Source organism: Falco biarmicus, chromosome 6 (genome assembly GCF_023638135.1).
Source record: "Falco biarmicus isolate bFalBia1 chromosome 6, bFalBia1.pri, whole genome shotgun sequence".
Lineage (NCBI taxonomy): Eukaryota > Metazoa > Chordata > Aves > Falconiformes > Falconidae > Falco > Falco biarmicus.
In genome coordinates this window covers 46,706,983-46,726,055 of record NC_079293.1, presented here as the reverse complement: position 1 = coordinate 46,726,055, position 19,073 = coordinate 46,706,983, and the positions used below count along the sequence as shown (strand labels likewise).

The 19,073-nt window shown below is 43.0% G+C and overlaps 1 protein-coding gene across 1 annotated transcript; it reads left to right on the top strand.

Moving 5' to 3' along the window:
• Positions 1–1,207: 1,207 nt before the first annotated feature.
• FBXO5 (F-box protein 5) lies at positions 1,208–7,941 on the top strand. Its single transcript, XM_056344490.1, has 5 exons — positions 1,208–1,281; positions 3,102–3,831; positions 4,168–4,258; positions 5,472–5,633; positions 7,184–7,941. Exons 2-5 carry the CDS (start codon positions 3,143–3,145, stop codon positions 7,433–7,435), a joined length of 1,194 nt encoding a protein of 397 aa, XP_056200465.1. The 5' UTR covers positions 1,208–1,281; positions 3,102–3,142; the 3' UTR covers positions 7,436–7,941.
• The last annotated feature ends 11,132 nt before the right edge of the window (positions 7,942–19,073 follow it).

The following is a 19,073-nucleotide window of genomic DNA, read 5'->3' as shown; positions in this document are numbered from 1 at the left end:
AAATCTTTTAATTAAAGTTGCATACATTAACTTCAGATGTAGGTGTGCCTGTATGCATAAGGCGCAACAAGATACATATATCCTGTTGGTAAGCGTGAGACATAGATCTAGATTTACTAGCAGATTCACAGCTCTGAACTGGCACGTAAGAAAGTAAAAATTAACGTTGAAGCATTTTGTGCGTGAAATAATTGGATATTGATGGGATTAGAAACAAGGACTGAAGTCCTTATTCCTGCCCGGTCAGTCTATAAAGGGAAGAGTACAGAGCACTTGTGACAGTCTTCTTGATGTCGTTTAAAGGCAGGCTAGCTGATGCCGAGGGACGGATGGAGGCTGCAATGCCTTCTCTCCAACTTCAGCTTCATACTCCTCCAGACCAATAAGGGCCATCAGCCAGGTCAGGGCACCGGGCTCCTGTAGGAAACGTGTGAGAGCGCCGGGGTCACTGTCGCCTTGGTCCTTCCCTGCCGTCCCAGAGTGGCCCGGCTGCCTGGCCGGCAGCCTCCCCGCTGCCTCGCGGGCGCTGGCTGCCGTGTGGCCCCGCAAGCGGCCGGGCGCAGATCGGCGGGCGGGAGGCGGGGAGGGCCAGGCTGCCGTGCGCCGTGCCTCCTCAGCCTGCCGCGGCCGGCGTCGCGGCGTGAGAGCTTCGAGCCCCTCTCCTGCTCCGTGCCGAGGGGGGGCGGCCGGGCAGGGCCGCGGGAGGCTGTAGCGCCAGCAGCGGCGGGTCCCCGGCGCCGGTGCGCGGCCTGCCTGCCCCCCAGCGCCGCCACTCCCAGCTCTGCCAGCTAGCGACAGCCCTGATTACGCTTTAAAATAAGCCGTTCTTCCCCGGGGGGAGCCGCGCTGTGAGATCCACCGCCCGGCGAAGCCGCTCGGCGGGCCCCGGGCGCGTGCGGGCGGCGGGGCGGTCCCGGCTGCGGCCGCAGGTGCCGGGGAGCGGGGCAGCGCGTGCCACCCCGCGGCGCGTTCGCCGGGGGCGGGAAAGGGCCCCCCACGAGCCCCGGCTCCCGCGCTCCGCCCACCGCGAGGCGCGCGCACCACCTCCCCGCCACTCGCCTAGCTCCTTGCCGGCCTAGGAGGGAAAATGTGAGCCGAGCCGGCCCCGCCCCCGGCGCCTCGGATTGGCCCCCGCCTTCTGCCCCTCTCCCATTGGTCGCGCCGCCTCTGCCAGCGGCGTTCGACTGGCCGGCGCGGTTTTGGATACCAAATTCAAAGTTTTTAAAAGTACCCGGCGAGGGCGGCCGCGCACTCGCTAGCCGCGGCGGCGCAGCCCTGCAGGTGAGCGCGGGACGGTGGGCGTGCTCCGCGGGGATGGCCGGACCCGGCGGCGGGGAGAGCTCCGCGGGGATGGCCGGACCCGGCGGCGGGGAGAGCTCCGCGGGGATGGCCGGACCCGGCGGCGGGGGCTGCTGGTGTACTTGGTGGCGGGACTGGCGGCGCTGCGAGGGGGGGCGGGTGGTCCGGGAACGGGGCTCCGCAGTGGCTGCCCGGCCCGCCGCCCTCCCCAGCCTTACCCCCTAGCTATCCCGCCGTTGGGACAGGGTGGGATGGGATGGGACGAGGCGGGACGGCGGCGCATGGGCGGCTACGGAGCGCTCCGGTCCCGCCACCGAGCTGCGCATGGGGCCGGGCCGGGGTGGGGTGGCGAGCGCAGCGCAGCTCCCGCCGGCGGGCAGGGGCGGGCGGGGAGGTCCCGCGCCGCGCTGGCTCCCGCCCGCCGGGCCACGCCGCCGTTGGGGGGCATCACCCCGGCGCGCTCCTGCCTGCCCCGCCGCCACCATCTTAGGGGGTATCCTCCAACGCAGGGAAAGCGGAGACCCCCGAGGACGCAGGGTGCGGTTCGCGGGGCCCGGCGGAGCCGGGAGCCGGGCTACCTGCCGCCGACCCGAGCCATCTTTAGAGCTGGGCGGGAGCAGCCTGACAGAGCTGCGGGGGCCCGCGGCTGAGCCCGCTCCGCCGGGGGGTCGGGGTCGGCCCTGGCGCCCCGAAGCACGACAGGCGCATGTCCCGGTTCTGCAGGGTTTCAGCCCAAAAGCTCTGCTGGCTCGCGGCGCGCGGGTTGGGGGGAAGGGGAGGAGGGGGCTTAGCGAGGGCTTGCTTCTCCCCAGCTCACACTGTACAAAGCCATGAGCGTATTTGCTCCTTTCTTCCACCAAAGGTAGATACGAAGAAGGGACTTTTCCTCTGAAACGATCGCGAAAGGCGGGTTTTAAATACTTGTTTCCAAAACTGCTGGAAGTGTTTAAATCCCTTCAAATACCTGTTCAAATGGTGGAGCTTATTTTTCCTACAGATTGCAAGGCACGCTGAAAATTATTTTCCCCTTAGATTTAGCAGGACAGAGATGGCTTCCTTCTCCCCGTCAGCCCTTGCCCATCCCCCTGCAACTGCTAATATAGATAGCACCACGCTTTGGGGGGAGGGGAAAGAAACAGGGCAAGAAAAGCTCAATTTCCCCATACTGTCTATCGACCTCCCGCCCTCTTAAAATAATGCTTGTAAGTAACCTTTATTTCATTTCCACTGCTGTTCAAGGGTCACTGCTTCCCACTGTAGTTGGCGCATGCATGTGAGCAGTCGGGCCCTTCCTGTGCCCCGGAACCACCTCCTCTTGCAAAAAAAAAAGCCAGGTGCCAAGTGGCACCAGCAGCATTGCCTCTGGCCTTGGATGCAAACTTCAGGCTGCTCTGGCCTGGCTATACCCCTGCATGGGCCAGCTGTCACTCACGGACCCTCTGCCATGGTGTCCCTTGCAGGGACTGCAAGTGTCCTGAGTATCATGCGTTTCCAGTACGAGGTGTGTCTAAGAGCAGACTATACTGGTTGAATGGCAAAGTGAATCACCCAGTCAGTTTTCTCACCCTCCCAGTTATATGCAGCATAAAGCTCTAATTTTGAGAAGATCTTTCCTGGATTTAGCAAGTGGCTGTTCAGATCCTTAGTTCTGCTAGTTGTCTGTGTTTCAGACACCAGAGCGTGAGTTAGATAAAAGCTTAAAATTTGTAACATGGGAGGAAGGCATGATCATCTTGGTAAGAAAAAGAATTTGTGATGTAGTTTATGCTGGGTTGTAATACTGCCCTTATTGTTTCTTGCAGGATACAAAATAGCAATATTAAACCTTAACCACTCTTTTAAAATGAAATGTGGTTTTGATTGTACGTCTGTTTGCACTGGATTTGCACCATTGAAATCTGCAGAAAAAACAAGATTGGAAGAATCCTGCCCCTCCAATTATGAGGAAGGCTTTTGTCAAAGCTGGGACGAAGAGCCCCAGCAGATACTCCTCAGTGACTCACACCATGTGGCCACCAGAAATCTAGATCTTGAAGATGAAGGAAGACCTGTACACAACAAAGAAAACAAACAAGTAATCCAGAGGCTTGATGAAGGCATCTATGAAACGGAGGCACTGGAAAACAGTAAATTTAATGAGGACAGTGGTTATTCTTCTATGTTAAGTAATCAATACGCTGATGCAATAGAACATGAGGATAGCATACCTCTGGCTGGGAATCTCTGTGGCACACCAAAGCATTGTCTCATGAAGAACCAAAACCAAGCACAGTTTTCAAAGAAGACTTTGTTGCCAGTAATCCATTATGAAGAAATGATTTGCTCAACTTTGAAAAAAAGTGGTAAAAGGAATCTCAAGTCTTGGGCTGCAGTAGACAGAATTGTTTTTAGGGGAAACGTTGAACTTTGTAACTTAATCGGAAAGAAAATGGGACTAGATAAAATAGACTTTCTTGCTGAACTTTTCAAAAAGAACCTGAAGCATATATTAGCAAACATTTTAAAGCATCTTGGAGAGATGGATTTAATAAAGTAAGTATATTGATCTCAATGTGTTTCCTTGGGAAAGAAAACAACCTAATCAGATGACTTAAGAATCTTTTAGATGTGAGGGTTGTGAAATTTACAGAATGGGTAGTATTATGTATTGTAGTAATATGTATATACATTAAAACATGAACTGTCAAAGTAAGCCACGATATACGTGGAGAATGTATCTTTTCCCTAGAAGGCTGATTAAAGACTGAAACTGTGACCATATCCCATCTTCTACTTGAACGGAAATGATTACGTAGTTATTCCCACTATTAAAGAAAAGGTTTTATCCATTCCTCAGAGGTAACTGATATGTTTCTCTTGTCATTGCAGTTTTGCCAAAGTCAGTACAACATGGCGGAAGATTCTGCAAGAAGATAAATGGAGTTTAGAAATTTATAATAGAGCCATGGAAAACCTTTCTGTAAGTTTATGTGCTTGTTAGCTATTTGAAGCCTAAACCAGCAGTGCCTTTCTGCTATTTTAGGATTCCTCCCAACCTTAAGAGATCACAGAATTGCTTCTTAGGTTGAAGACATTGTCACTGGAGTGCCTGACCTTGTCCTGTTAGCATGCCCTGTCTCAAGTGTTGCTAGTCACTTCACTGTCCTTGGAGCCCAAGGAAGATTGACCAAGAACGTTACTCGGAGAGATGCAGGTGTTCTTAGGAGCTCCCACATGTCCTGTGTTAGGAGGAGGGCAGGAAGGAGAGGGTCAGTTCCAGCACTGCCCACTGGGCAAGCGGTGGAGGCTCTCAGCAGAGGCTAGCTGACTTCAGCATCTCCACTGATCCAGAAGGGAGATGGGCGGAGAGAAACCTTTCAGCTGACTCTGCAACTCAGCTTCTCTGCATACGCTTTCTAGCAACAGTCTCTGAAGTGCAACATGCTGGCTACATAAAAACAAAAAGCTTTTTGTACTGTGAGCTATTCCTAATGCCTGCTTGTCCTGTGAAATAAAAAAAATACAAGATCCAACCACATTAGCGTTGCACCTTACCAAGGCAGGACTCTTAAAATGCTAGGGGTGTTTTTCTTCTTTGAAAGATGGAAAGGCAATGAAACAAGGCTTAGGACTTGCCACAGAATAAGGTAGTCAATTAGTTTGAATTTTGTGTAGTGTTTTATGGTGCTAGCCTGTTGGGGTGAAACAGTTGGACACCACAGTACTTCACCCCATAAAGTTTGATTTCCTCCCTGCCATTATATGCCTTTTTTTAATCTGAACTGCAAATGTAGAAAATTGGTAGCAGGAGTTTACTACTTGGAAGGAAAACTTCAAGCACCCTTGTTCACTGTGAAAAATTAGAAATATTACTTTATGCTTTAAAACATTGCAGTGACTAGGTTACATGCTCTGCCTAAATAATTATGATGTCTTAATATAAAAGTATGTTGCATTATGTAATAGAAGATGGTTGAATTTGATGGTCTGAACTAGGGGTCTGTTCTACACATTGGTAACAGTAGTGACTGAGAAAGCTAAGGTAAAATTAGTAGTATCCTACTTGGTAAGATACTTTATTGTTGGAAACCTAGCCAGGAGGAAGGATCAAAAATAAGTTGTTGGATTCTATTTAACAAGTCTGTGTCAACATGTATCTTCTCAAATTTTATTCTTGTTTTTCTTTTCATTAGAATGGCACCAAGGCATCAGAGCAGGCTGCAACAAGGGAGTATGTTCTCTACCGAACAGCTTTATCTTCCATTCAGAAAGCAGCCCCACCAAACAACTTGACTAAAAAGGGCACCAGATCCAAAGCATCTAAGAATCACAGCAGGCTCATGGAGTTTTCAGAGGTAAATGGTTTCCATTCATCTTTAATTTCTCACATCTTGTCTGACACACAATCAGCTTGTAAAGCGTATTTCTTCTGCAAGTAGTCTTTCCAATTTGAAGTGCTTGTAACTCTTACTAGTACAGCTGCCAGATTTTGCTTATTGAGCCTATTTTAAGCCAACGTCAGAAATTAGGTGGAGAATATTTATACACTGAGACATTCATTGTCTTTTTCTCCCTCCTCCCCAAGTGTCTAGGAACCCTCAAAATTGTTTAGTGATTATTTTTTTTAGCTTAAATTTTGGATTGGATCAGACGTGAACAAGTTTAGTCATTTCTTCTCAATTTCCATGGGCTTACAATGAATCGCATGTTTTTCAGATGAGCAGTCCCACAAAACCTGTTAATTGTGCTTCAACACAGCAATTAAAAAGAAACAAAAAGCCAAAGACAGCATCGTTCTTGTTTTTAAAAAAAATGAACAAATTAATATTTCTCCTGTTCATTCTATGTTTTGTTTTGGCTTTTTCTCCAACTAATTAACTAACATTAAAATAGCTTTTTTTAACTACATATTCATAGTGTATCATACATTTGGAGTTGTCAACAGCTGCCAACAGCCTAAGTTTCCCTTCACCTTGTTATTTTTCTTAAACTTTTTTTCCCCCTACATATAGGAGCAGGTCTACATTGCAAGTGTCTTGTAAGACTTAAAGCACTTATTGAAAGTCATTGTTTGTTAATAAACAACAAATTTTCCTAACTAAAAAAAGTTTTTATACTCAAGCTCAAAAGTCTTATTCTGCAAATTGGTGCAGTAAGAGAAGAAGATATAATCACACTGGAAAGTATGATCAAATTGCTTTAATACTACTATATGGTACTTTGTAGCATTAGGAATCTGAAAGTTCAACTGAAGTGGCAGTCTTACATTTATATCCTTGATAAACATATATGTCTGTACACAGACATTTAGATGTTAAAAGCAAAATGTTTTTATAAATTTAGTTATGTAAGGTGTTATACAGGTCTATAGTTTTTCTGATGCTGAATGATTTTGAATGGTGGTTCTGGTTTTGTGTCAAAAATCAATCCATTGGAGATATGTAGGAATTGCTTCTATTCGGTGTCTCAAGCGGAGTGCCCCACAGCTGAGATTTCTGAACACGTTGCTCAATTTTTAAGAATGTTAATGATTTAAACAGAATTCAGGTTTATTTTCTGTTTTAAAACTGAAGTTACTTAAATCACCGTCATTAGTTTGGAGGATTTAGGAGGGCAGGTTTTCTTACTGCTTTGCATTTAGCCTGCCTGTCGTTTAAATTTAAAATTGAAAGAATTTTAAATTGGCTACTTCTATTCCAGTCCAAAGTACCTGCAGTTGTAAACTGATTATTCCTGTTCAATCTCCATTAGAATTTAATACAACCAAGATTAAGCTAAGTTTGAAATTTATTTCTCTAGAGTAGGAGAAGTTATATGTGTTGTGGCACTTGGATAACATCAGGCAATGTTTGGGGTGTGTATTTACCCTTCACTTACGATTTTCTCTATATGCTTTTTCCAATAGGCTGCCAAGACCTTGAGAAACACTGAAAGCCTTAAAGTCTGCCATCGCTGTGGCTCACCTGCAAAGTATGACTCCTATCTACAAAGAGCAATGTGCAATCGTGAAAGCTGTGGCTTTGACTTTTGCACAAGGTGCCTGTGCAGCTACCACAGCTCCAGTGTCTGTATGAGCGGCAAATCGGTGAAACCCAGGTCGAAGCTAGAGCCGCTTCCTGGGACTAAGAAAAGCAAACAGAATCTACAGCGATTGTGATCCATCCATCCCAGTACAGATTGTCAGATGTCCCATAAAAGTTATTTTAGGATATGAAGTTATCCATAAAGAAAATCAAACAAGAAAATGCTTTTTGCTATTATATTTGAAAAAAAAAAAAAAAGGTTAATTTTATTAATCCTGTCTACTATTTGGTCATGTTGAAATTCCTAGGAATAATCACAAATACCTATTTTTTAAAGACTTACTAATCTATACATGTAAAAGAAAATTCTGGATATGAATTCTAATATTTTATATATTGTCCTGACAATTTGTCTATTGTGTTCCAGTCTCCGCAACACCCTACAACAATATTGAATGAAACAAAAAAACTTTGGCAAGTAGCATTCCGTGTGTAACCCTAGCAATTCTTAAATGCCAGAAGGGGCAAGTGTAAACTGTGTTTTATTGAAATGTTTGCTCTTGTTCAAAAGGCTTTTAAAGACATCTGTAGCGAGAATGTCAAGTGAGATGAGTGAAGTCCCTTTTAGCATGAAATTGAGGAGTCTAGATGTTATGATTTTTCTCAAAGCTTTGCTTAATTTTAAAATGTGAAAGCTCCTAATACCATTTTCTCTAATGGCTTGCCTTATGTGAATCTGAAATTGTTGCTCTTCCTTCATTCAGAAACTGCACGTTTTTCTTGAACTGAGGTTGTACCCTTTCCAACTTAAAAAGTACTGTATCTTTACTGTTCTGCTAGAAAAATTTCTTTGCCAGTTTTTTCCAAATCATGAGATCATTTTTAATATTTGTATATATTTGTAAATACTACTATAAATATTATTTGTGTTTGTAAATGTGAAAATAAATTACTGTATTCAGTAACTTGGTTGGAAAATATGTACCTTCTATTTATCATCTTAAAACATTACTTTTCAGACTCATTTGTCAAGTTTTCTAGTATGTGCTTCTTAAAAATGTTGTTTTAACAAAGACCAAATCTCCTGGGTTTGTGTAAGAGGCACTGAATCCATTCTTATGCTGTGTTACTGCAGTTTATCCAAAGACTTAGCAATAATTGCTGATAGTTTCTGAACAAACATTCTATGGAAATTTGTCTATTAGCTGAATTTATGCTGCTGTTGCAGAAGCAGCTCACTGTCATTAAAGTCTTTGTGTTTCCACAGCAAAGAAAGGCACGCTTTCAAGAAAAGGACTGATTGTTTTCTTGGAAATGTCTGGGGTTTGGATGTGTTTCCTGTTAGTACATAGACAACAGGCTGGGAAGGCAGCATTGTAGGCCCTGTTCCTTGAACTGGGCTGTCAGTACTGCATGGCAACTTTTTCTGCACTTGTTAATTTTTAATTTGTGACAGCAGCAGTCAAAATAGTTGAGCAGGACCTCTAACATTCTGCTTTTGTGGTGAGCTTAATCTCATAACCTAAACCTGAGACTTAAAAGCGAGTTATATCAAGAACCTCCATTCCATAATTCTTTTGTCTGTTTAGGTCCACTTACGGATATGTTCAAGGTCTGAGACTGAAAGGTAGAAGTCTCCCATCCTATTATAATGTTCTGGTAACTGGACCTTACCAACCAGTCCTGGAGGCTGGCAGAAGAATCGCATGATGTTGGTGTCTCCAGCATTGTTTCTGAGACATGGAAAAGGCAATGGCCAAGGACTTGCTATGCATTTAACCACAGTGAGTCTGTTAGGCTGTAGGCTGAGCACCGCAGATAGATAAGGAATATTGTAAGCAAAAGTTTGTTAAAAAGATCTGTCTCCTGAAATTCCTGTGTCCTGAGTAGCATAGATGTCTTAATGTGGTCTCTGAACAGACTGTGCTTTCATGTATTGATTTTGAGAAGTGTGGCACAGGCATCCAGACTCAGACAGGCGTTGCAGAGTATGATACATCTTGAATTAAGGTTTGTGTGTCTTTTTTGGAGCTGAATATGGATGTTACAAACATAATTAAACAAAAGGTTTTGAGCTTACTAAGGGGAGCTATCCACTGTCTAGTAAGCCTAATGAAGAAGAGCTGCTTGTTTGTTTTGTTTTCTGTAGAAATTTATCTACTCACAGAATTTTGATGACGATTTCTTGTTACATCCAGATAAGGGGAAAGAATTGGACTACGTGGCTTCAGTGGTTACAACTGGAGAAGAATAATGTGAAGAAACAGACAGTTTTTCACTGAGTCATAAGAGGCAACTTCCTTCTACCTGAAACCTTGTTGGAAAGGTTATTTGACTTCTTACAAAGCTTTGATCAGCCTGTAATGGGTCTGCTGCAAACCAGTGGGGCTCTTTCTTTCCTCTTGTCCAACCATTTTTGTCTTGTCCTGATCCTCAGACCCTTGCTTACTAGCTTTAGTGTTAATAATCAGAATAGATGTTCAAGACTGCAGCCTTCAACAGCTGGGTGACAGCTCCTTAGAGACCTTGACCTGTTACCAATGCTTGCAATTTTTTTACACAAAGTTTCTAAGAGAAGCACACGGATCTGTGGTGGTCACACAGCTCTTTCTTCCTTTATGGTAATCCTGCTGAGCAGTTGAAACCTTGCCCAGCAATGCTGAGCACTGAACCTGTATAAAAAAATATGCATCTTACTGAAAAGAACTCAAGATTGTTGGTCTCCTTGTCAATAGCTTCAGTGAATGGTGTATGGCGGAAAAAAACAATGGGCAATTGTTAATCAATGGACAATCAGTCCCCTCCCAGGCATGCAGGCATCTACTGCTGAGCAAGAAAGCAGCTCGTCATAGAGAGTGAGGACGTTGGGTGTTAGAACTAGTAGGTGCCCCAACCAGTGCTGAGTCTTATATGTTCCAAAAGTAGGAACAAAGTAGTAGATGCAGATTGTTGCTGATGTCTATTGCTGAGCCTGTCTGGAACCAGCCTTTGATATGTAATCAATGTGAGAGTCCCGTCTAGCGCAAGGGCATAGCAGTTGCTATATGCTACAGCTGTGTGGTCAAAACTACTTTAAGACTCGATATTTGGCAGCTTCTTACCCACATTACATACACCTTCCAGATTTACAGAGTGAGAAGTACCTGCAGCCTCACCCTGAACACAGATTTCTCCCAGGTGGTTATCTCTAGGCATGGCTGCGCGTGGTGAGGAGGGGCAGGATGTCTCTCTGCTCTGTAAATTGCCGTGATTAGCAGCTGTTCCCCCAGACCTGAACAACTATGGGTCCAGAACTTTCCTTAACTTCATCTTGACCCTAGCTGGGAGGCAGGCAAAGACAGGGGTTTAGGACTTTCTGAAATCAGTATTAAATATCCATATTTTGCAGCTCGTCTCTCTTGCAGTTATAATGCTGTCCTGAAAATAACAAGGAAATGCTTGAGCTGCTTACATCGTTCTGCAAAGCATTAAAGGCAATCTCAGCTGTCCCACAACAGCAACCAGAGAAGCTGGAGAGAAGTCTCAGATAATGATGATTAATCTGATGATATAAGCAGTTGTAAAACCAAGGACGAGTTTGTATGCACTTATCAGTGTAATTTATCTTCCAGCACCAGCCTTTGTGCTTTGAGCACTGTGGGACATGGAAACATCAAAACAGACCCCCACACACCTCTTCAACTCTGCAACAGCACATAGCTTAGCTGTTCACCTTGGAGGCTGATTTCTAATGCATGGCAAAATTACAGCATGTCAGATATGCCATCACTAGCCAAAGGCTCAGCTTCATAGAAGCGACATTTTAGCATGTCGAATGTTTTGTTTGACAAAAAAAGTTTTAAACTCGAAGTTCTGGCAGTGATCGCTCTCAAAAAAACCCTCAGAATATTTAGTGGTAAAAATAATAAATCCGCCTTGACTCACACAGAGTTTAAAAAAAGGAATCTAGATTAAGATCGTGATAAGAGTTCCCTCCCACCTCCCAAAATATCTACTCCTAAAGCCAAGGGCTGACAACCGTTTTAAGGCTGGAGCATGGAGATCTGTAAAAAATAAAGTATGTTCTGGTCAGGGAAAACCACAAGATGGTGCTCTTGAAACACTGCATGAAGCCAGTTTCGGTGAGTTCCTTCTTGCCGCGGTTATGGAGAGTGTAATTTACTTCACCTCCGCTGACTGTAGGGGTCTATCTAGTTACTATGCTCACAGGTAATCACATGAAATCTGTGATTAAAAGATCAAAACCCAAACCTTAAATTCAATTACTGATTTTAACATTTGTTTGAAACATATTTGTGCAGGATATGTACATATTTGCTAAACTGAAAAAAATACAGGTGCCTTCCATAAGGCATTTATCCTGTTGCTATGCCTGCATGTTGCACATGCCTTCTTCAAGGAGTGATAAAAAAGAGCCCCAAACCCATAATATTTATTTTGCCTGCTTTGTGCCCCTGTAGTAGCAAGTGGAGAACAAAGCCACCGCTTCAAAGCAGTGAGTGCAAGCCATGGCTGCAAAGCAAGCATCAAGCCCTCAGCATGGATCTGGAGCAAGAAGCGAACAGAGCTTTGCCTGGGATCAGACGTCGTGTTCCTGATCAGCTGAGGTTTGGTGAATACCTCAGCTGTGTGACTGCTGTAGCATGGCCTGGACATGTATTCTGGCAGAAGCTTACGGAACCAACTTGCAAAGTATCTATAAAGCATAGCATGAATATGTAAGGCAACTTCTCGTACAGTCCCACCGCTGTGGTTAGGAGGAGCTGGTGTCTTGAGCTAAAATGCCATTACATGAATGCAAGGATGGACCAGGCAATTACTGTGGTGGATGCTTGATTTTGGAATATGCTTACCATGATAGAAAAGATGCCTCCTCTGATACATGTAAACTTCAGAGTAGAGGATGAGGAGTTACAGAGATGAACAAATGCTGGAATGTGAGCCTACCTGAGGATGAACAAATTGTTGTATCAAGTCCACTCATTTTAACGTTACCTTGTTGGAGTGGTTTCTCCTCTGAAGGAGTCCAGGGGAACATAAAGAGAGAGGGAAAAGCATAGTGATGACATTCCTAGCACAAAATAAAAGCAGCAAGGGTCTCCTTGAGGCTGCAGGCACATGCAGAAATAGTTGCAAGGTTCAGATGAAAGAACAGACATTCTTGTAGTGGCCGCTGAAATGGTTCAGCAGTGGAGGGTTTATCCCTTAAATTTTAGTATTGCTGTGCTTTTCGCATTCAGAATTGCCCTCATGATACTTCAGTACAGCACTCAAACAAGCCAAGGGCTTGGGAGATATTTCGAGAAATTAAGATACAAAAAAATGCAATTTGCTATGTTAGCTGACTGCTCTGTAGGTTTCAGTTTGCTGCTGGAGGGATATGAAAAGCCCCCCACAACCCTCAGCCAGCTACAGCATCAGGGCCTCTCCATGGCCCCAGGGACAGCCCTAAGGATGTCCCCCGGCTGAGCGGGAGCATGGCTGGGGAGAAGGAGGGAAACTGCTCCTCCTCTGCCCTATTTTCCACTTCCTAAGTGCTGATCTAACTTTCAGGAGGCACCAGAAGCGCTGCTGCCCTTTGCTGGTGCAGCTGTGCCTGGCAAGAGGGAGCAGAAAGGCTGCCTTGTAGTCAGACCAGGAGAGTAATGGTGAATGCTGGTGTTGCATTGAATGGCCCAGTTACTCTGGCTTCTTCAGCCCATGTTGAAGCCACACCAACAGCATGAAGGCCAGAGCTGGCTCTCATCGAAAGTATTGGCTGTGGGCATATAAAGTTCAGGCAGTCCTCAGCTACTGAGCTGGAAAGACACTCCTGCATGTTGCAGGAGGTGGTATAGCTCTTCCAGGGCTAACGCATGGTGGCTACAGCTTCACCTGAGAGTCTTAGGATGGGTACAGCTACGATGGTGTTTCACCGGTTCCCACCTCCTCCAACTCCCGTTTGGTTTGCCCACCAGAGAGCGCAGTGCCCCTTCGCAGCCGTGACGAGGGCTCCTTCCAGGGGCTTCCCTGCTAGCTGGCTCATGCATGGATCGTAGTGCAAGCACGATGACACAAGACCTCGGAGACTTACCTCCTATGTTCAGTGTCATTTTATGAGGGCCTACCTCGATTCAGTTAATTACATTGTACAACAGATTTTTGTCAGTCATATGTAGATCTAATTTTCAATATTGTCCCTGGATACCAAATTAGTAGAGAAGACATCAATTGCAATTTGCTTACAAACATACTTCAAACACCAGCTGCTTGTAAAAATACACATAATGTTTTTAAATTAAAAAGCTCTCTGTTGCCTTAAAAACACTTACAACAGGCAGCACAATAAGACATTTACTCTCTGCAATGCATTTACTTATGTACCCCTAGATAAAAAAGTCCGCGTGTCAGTCTGAAACCCAGAAAGTCTGTGAGTTGCTCCATGACCCTGTCATTCATTAAGGCATATTGCAGTTGTGTAATAAGCCATCATGTTAAACTATAGTACAAAAAGCCCACTGGAGCAGGGTAAAAACACACATAATGTCATATATTAAAGGTAAGTAAGTCAGTAAGAATACTGCAGGACTTCCAGTCTCACTGTATACATTTTAGAAAGAGTTTTGGAAAAGTAAACAGTTCATATTTGTTCTGGTCTCCTCACCTCTGTTAAATAGCAGTTATATTCTTAGTATTTGTACATTATATACAGATGTAAAATATATAAAACAAGACATCTTGGCATCCTACACCACCGCCACAGTCCCACCACTCTGCTATGAATTAACCATGAAGTAGATAAGTAGTACACTGTTTAACATTTCTGTTTATACTCTTAGTAGCATGTTAATATTCACAGTACTTACTCTCTTGCCAGTACTAATATTCTACAGTGTTGTCAGCGCTCTTGTAAATAGATTATGCACTGAAAGGTGACTTTCTTAACTAGATGAAAACAACCCTTTCACTATTTTGCATATCACAACAGAAGAAAGTTCTTTTCCCTTTGAAGTTTCTATCAAGAACAAGGTTTTCATTGTTTATACAGAACAGTTTTATCCTCACTATAGCAAGGGTTTCACAAAGTTTCTGGAGTAGACAGTAATTCAGTATGTTGCTTTATGTTTACATAACCATTTTGAATATGATTAAAATACTTTCAGATTTTCTACCCATACATATTGCCACTGAAGCAAAATAAATGCCTGTAATTATTCTTTTCCATATAATTTTTTTATATTTTGATGACCAGAATCAAAGGTACTGGTTGTGCATGTTTTAGAAGTTATAGCATATGTGCTCCTTTGGAAATACTCAGAGAAAAAGAAACTGTTATAATATATGAAGCAATATTATTGAAAAACACTGACTTGCGGGGCAGCTAATGGTAACTCTTGCACTAAGAACAACTTGATTTCTGGAAGATGTTGCTCTTCAATCTGCAGGCTCATTTTTTTGCCAATGCATGATGTGAGAAAAATAGTATTTAGGAACTCCATTATTTTTTTCTTGAAGGTGGTAGCTGGATCTTCATGAAACATTTTTCTCCTGAGCATTCACACTAAGCAAAACAAATTCATGACCAGCACAACATTTTTCAGAGATAATTTTCAGAATTATCTTGGATTATTGGAACATGAACCAGACAAGTATAGATTTTTATTTGATAAGTTTCAGTTTTGAAAGTGATGTTAGCCTCTTTTTTTTTTTTTTTTTTTGTTTTTTTCCTTACCTCAGACCCCTTCAGAAAAAGGGAGAGGAGAAATATTATGTCAGATCTCTGTTAAATCCATCTTCCATTTTTATTAGAATTTAACAGAAATTTCTTTGGGAACCACATGGAAAGCACATCTGTTGTATAAACTTGTGGCCAGAAAATGATGAAAAAATGAAAAATTATATATGCTATGTCTTTGCTTCTAGTAAAGAACGAACAAACTCAAAATAATGTGATTTTACCTTCAGGGTGTGATCTGAGCTCCTAGTTACAGGGAACACATGTAGTTATTCTTTACTATGCAGCCTACAATAGTTGGGGAAATGTTTAATCCAGTATGATGAAAAGTAGCTGCTTTAAAAATTCCTATTTTAAACTGGTGCATAAGTGAAAGGAGAGTGTTCTCTTTTAGGTCACCACAAGTATCACTGGTAGCAGGGATATAGCTGGTAGCAAGCTGTATACCTGGTAGTAAAAGTTTGAAGGATTAGAAATTAAAAGAAGTCAGAATCTGTTTTGGTTGCTATTTTTAAGACTTGCTCAAACCCAGCAAGAGACCCCGTCATTTTCAAAGTTAACATGGCAGGAAACACAATCCAAAAGGCTTCTCCTTAAGCTTGCCCTTAAGGGCATGAAAGAAGCTCAATACAGGACTGTGATACACAGCCTGTGGGCAAGAAATTGATCCACAAATCTTTATAAATTAAGCCAGTATTTGTGTTCCTGAAAAATGGATTTAATCTGCTGGTGAACTCAGAACACTCAATGGCACTATATATTCTTTATATGAATTTGGTTTAGAGATGTTGCTGTATTGCTATAGCAGCTGTTGCAGAACTGCAAAAAAAAAAATATACTTCTCTGATTGTATTTTCATTGTCCTAGTCTGGATGTGTTTTGCAGGTAATAAATATAAACTCTGAAGAGAATGAAAAAGCATCATCATTTTTGTATTAAACCTCAGTTAGCAACAGTTCATTTTGAAATCACAGTAGTAGCATGTAGATTTTTTATTTATGCTAAAATGGAAACAACATGAAAGGAACATAGAATATATCATTTGGTAGATCTGAGAGCTCATAGAATTTAGTTCAGTGAGTGGAGAACACGCTTTTAATGAGACTTCCTGGTCTTCTTCATGTGCTCCGTGTAATTTTAAAACTGCTCATTTAAAACATCATGCAATTTTAATATAGTCTTTTGCTTAATAATTCTTGATTTCCGTCATCTTCTTCCTGCAATGATAATGACAAATCTAAACTCTTTCAAGAATATTTCACTACCTTTCAAACTAAGACTTTCTGAGTAAACAGACTGAACTTTTCACCAGGTCCTTTTACTCAATGACCACTGGGAAAAAATTACAATGGAAAAAACCTAATTTGCAACAGCACAGAAAAGATTTAGTAAACCTTTCTGCACCCCAGAGAGTGCAGATGAAATTGAACAAAAGTTGCAACCAAGAAGCTTGGTATTTGCTACTGGTCATCTGTCACTATCATTTCCACATCATGCACACTTGTGATGTTAAACACAGTATCACTCGAAAGAGGCCTGAGTCAAGGTCTGATCCCTCTTTAATTAGTAAGTGACTGTCCAAGAGAATCTTTATGCTTGTAAAACTAGTCCTCATGTAGCCCTTTTACCTTCAGCATGAGTATGAGATGAGGGCATGTCTGTAGAGCCTTTCTCTTTTTATTTGTTGAGATGGACTTGTGATTTCTCTGCCCATGCTCTGAACTAGCAGGAAGCATGACAGCTCCTGTCCAAAACCAGGCATGTAACTGAGTTAGCACCGTCCTGAATGCATGCTGGTGAGCTCAGGATTGCCCCTTGCTTTTCCTCGTTAGTAAGACTACAGTGACATCCATGAACACACGTATCACGTGCACTCCCTGTCTTGTTCCTGTCCCATCATTCGCACATATAGGCACTGAATAGACAAGTCTCCTGCTCTCATCTTGCAGCACTCCCCACAAAGTTCACAGCAGGAATGCTGAACATCACTTAGTAGTCTCATCTAAGACCAAGAGTGATAGGAGACTTGGTTCCGCTCTTGGACTGGATCATGTTTGGGGCAAACAAAGGCTGAGCTTGAAAAGAAAATTTTAAGTACCGTTGTACTCCCCCATTTGTGGCCACCCTGAGGGAGACAGGAGCAGGCTGGCAGGGGATGGTGCCACTTTCCGGGGCCAGACCTGCAGCAGTGCTTCCCCACTCCAGCCACTTTCTCCCCAGTGGCGATGGAAGTGCAACCGCCCACCTTCACACCAGTGGAACCATGCTGTCCACCCCATCTTCTGAAGCTGCTGGAGACTACTCTTTTGAAAGGCTTTTTATTTGAAGATAATTTGTGCAGATACTTTTTTTAAAAAGCCCAGTCAACACTTTAACATCAAAGCAGAGAAGACAGACCTATCTTCCTACCTGCTGTCTGAAGGAATTTAAAATAAGCGCATGCATGTATGGTTGTGGATCTTTGGCCAGGGCCAGAGGAGAGTTTGAAGTTGGTGATTTCAGCTGATGATTGTGTAGACCTTCCTTGTGGAAACTCTCACTTATACAATCTTATAGAAAACATTACCCTAACTCAGTTATACTGGAGCTTTTTCTTTCCTCTGACAAGGTTTGGTATAAAAAGCATTAGAGTTCATGTCATTGGTGCCACTTCACGTACTTGGTACTGAACTTGGCCCTGATTTCAAGTTTGCTATCATATTAATTCAGCCATCTAACTTGTGGCTATCTTTGTATCTATGTTTGGTTTTTTTTTTTCACTGCTGTAAGTACCTATAAAATCAGATCTAATCTCAGTAACTTGATTGTTTCTGTGATGCCAACAGCAATACCAGTACCCACACATGCATTGAAAGTAAAGGTCCTCTGCTAAAGAGGAGGAAAGCAAAGAAAAGGTTTTGGAATAAAGTAAGTACCAAGGATTTTTACTTTTAATTAAATACTTGTCATGCATAAAGATTTCAACTCCTATTCTGCAGTAAATTCCAGCACAGTGTTCCTATATTGTTGATAATCATTAATTTCTAAAAGTAATTTGGAAAAGATATCAGGGTTCAACATGAGAAAATAGAATTGAATTTGTCTGTTTATTGATGATTCATGAGTGCTTTTTAAACACACTTTTCTTGAATTGCTACCTTGTTTTATAGCCAATACTGTTTAGTTTAAATTATTGTTTCACTGAAGTTATTTTTGACAGTGTTTGAATTTCTGGTGCTTTGTGTCTTATTAAAAATGTAAGCCATTGCTCAGGATATAGCCTTGCAGGCATGATGAGCTAGGTTCAAAGTTAATGAATCTTCCTCTTAATTTTAACCCCTGGATATAGCCATGACCTTCTCTTCCTACCGTGTTGAATTACAATGAGGTTGGGATGATTTAATCTATTGATCCAGTTGTCCATGATGGCACTGCTGTATTATTAACTGCAGGCACAGACTACATGTGCATACTCATCCCTTTACTTAAAGGAGAGATACTTTTCAAGCTTTATGTAACAGCCATGCTCGTAGCTTCTAACTGTCCCAGCTTAGGCTTTCAAACTAAAGTATGTGCTTAATTTGTCATGAAATAACAGACACCATAACAGTAATATGTAATGCACTACAAGGCATTCATAACAGGCTATATTTTAGGTGTCAGATGTATGAGTATGTTACAGAGGTTTTATTTGGTATCTGCTCAGCATGGTAACAGTCACAGCATCATAGAATCATGGGATGATTTGGGTTGGAAAGGAAGTTAAAGATCAGCTAATTCCACCTCCCCTGCCACAGGCAGGGACACCTTCCACTCGATCACATTGCTCAAAGCTCCATTCAACCTGGCCTTGAACGCTTCCAGGGATGGGGCATCCCCAGCTTCTCTGGGCAACCTGTTCCAGTGCCTCACCACACTCATAGTAAAGAATTTCTTCCTTCTATTTAATCTAAATCTACCCTCTATCAGTTTAAAACCATTTCTGCTTGTCCTGTTGCTACATGCCCTTGCAAAAAGTTGCTCTGCAGCTTTCTTGTAGGCCCCTTTTGGGCACTGGAAGGTTGTTATGAGGTGTCCCT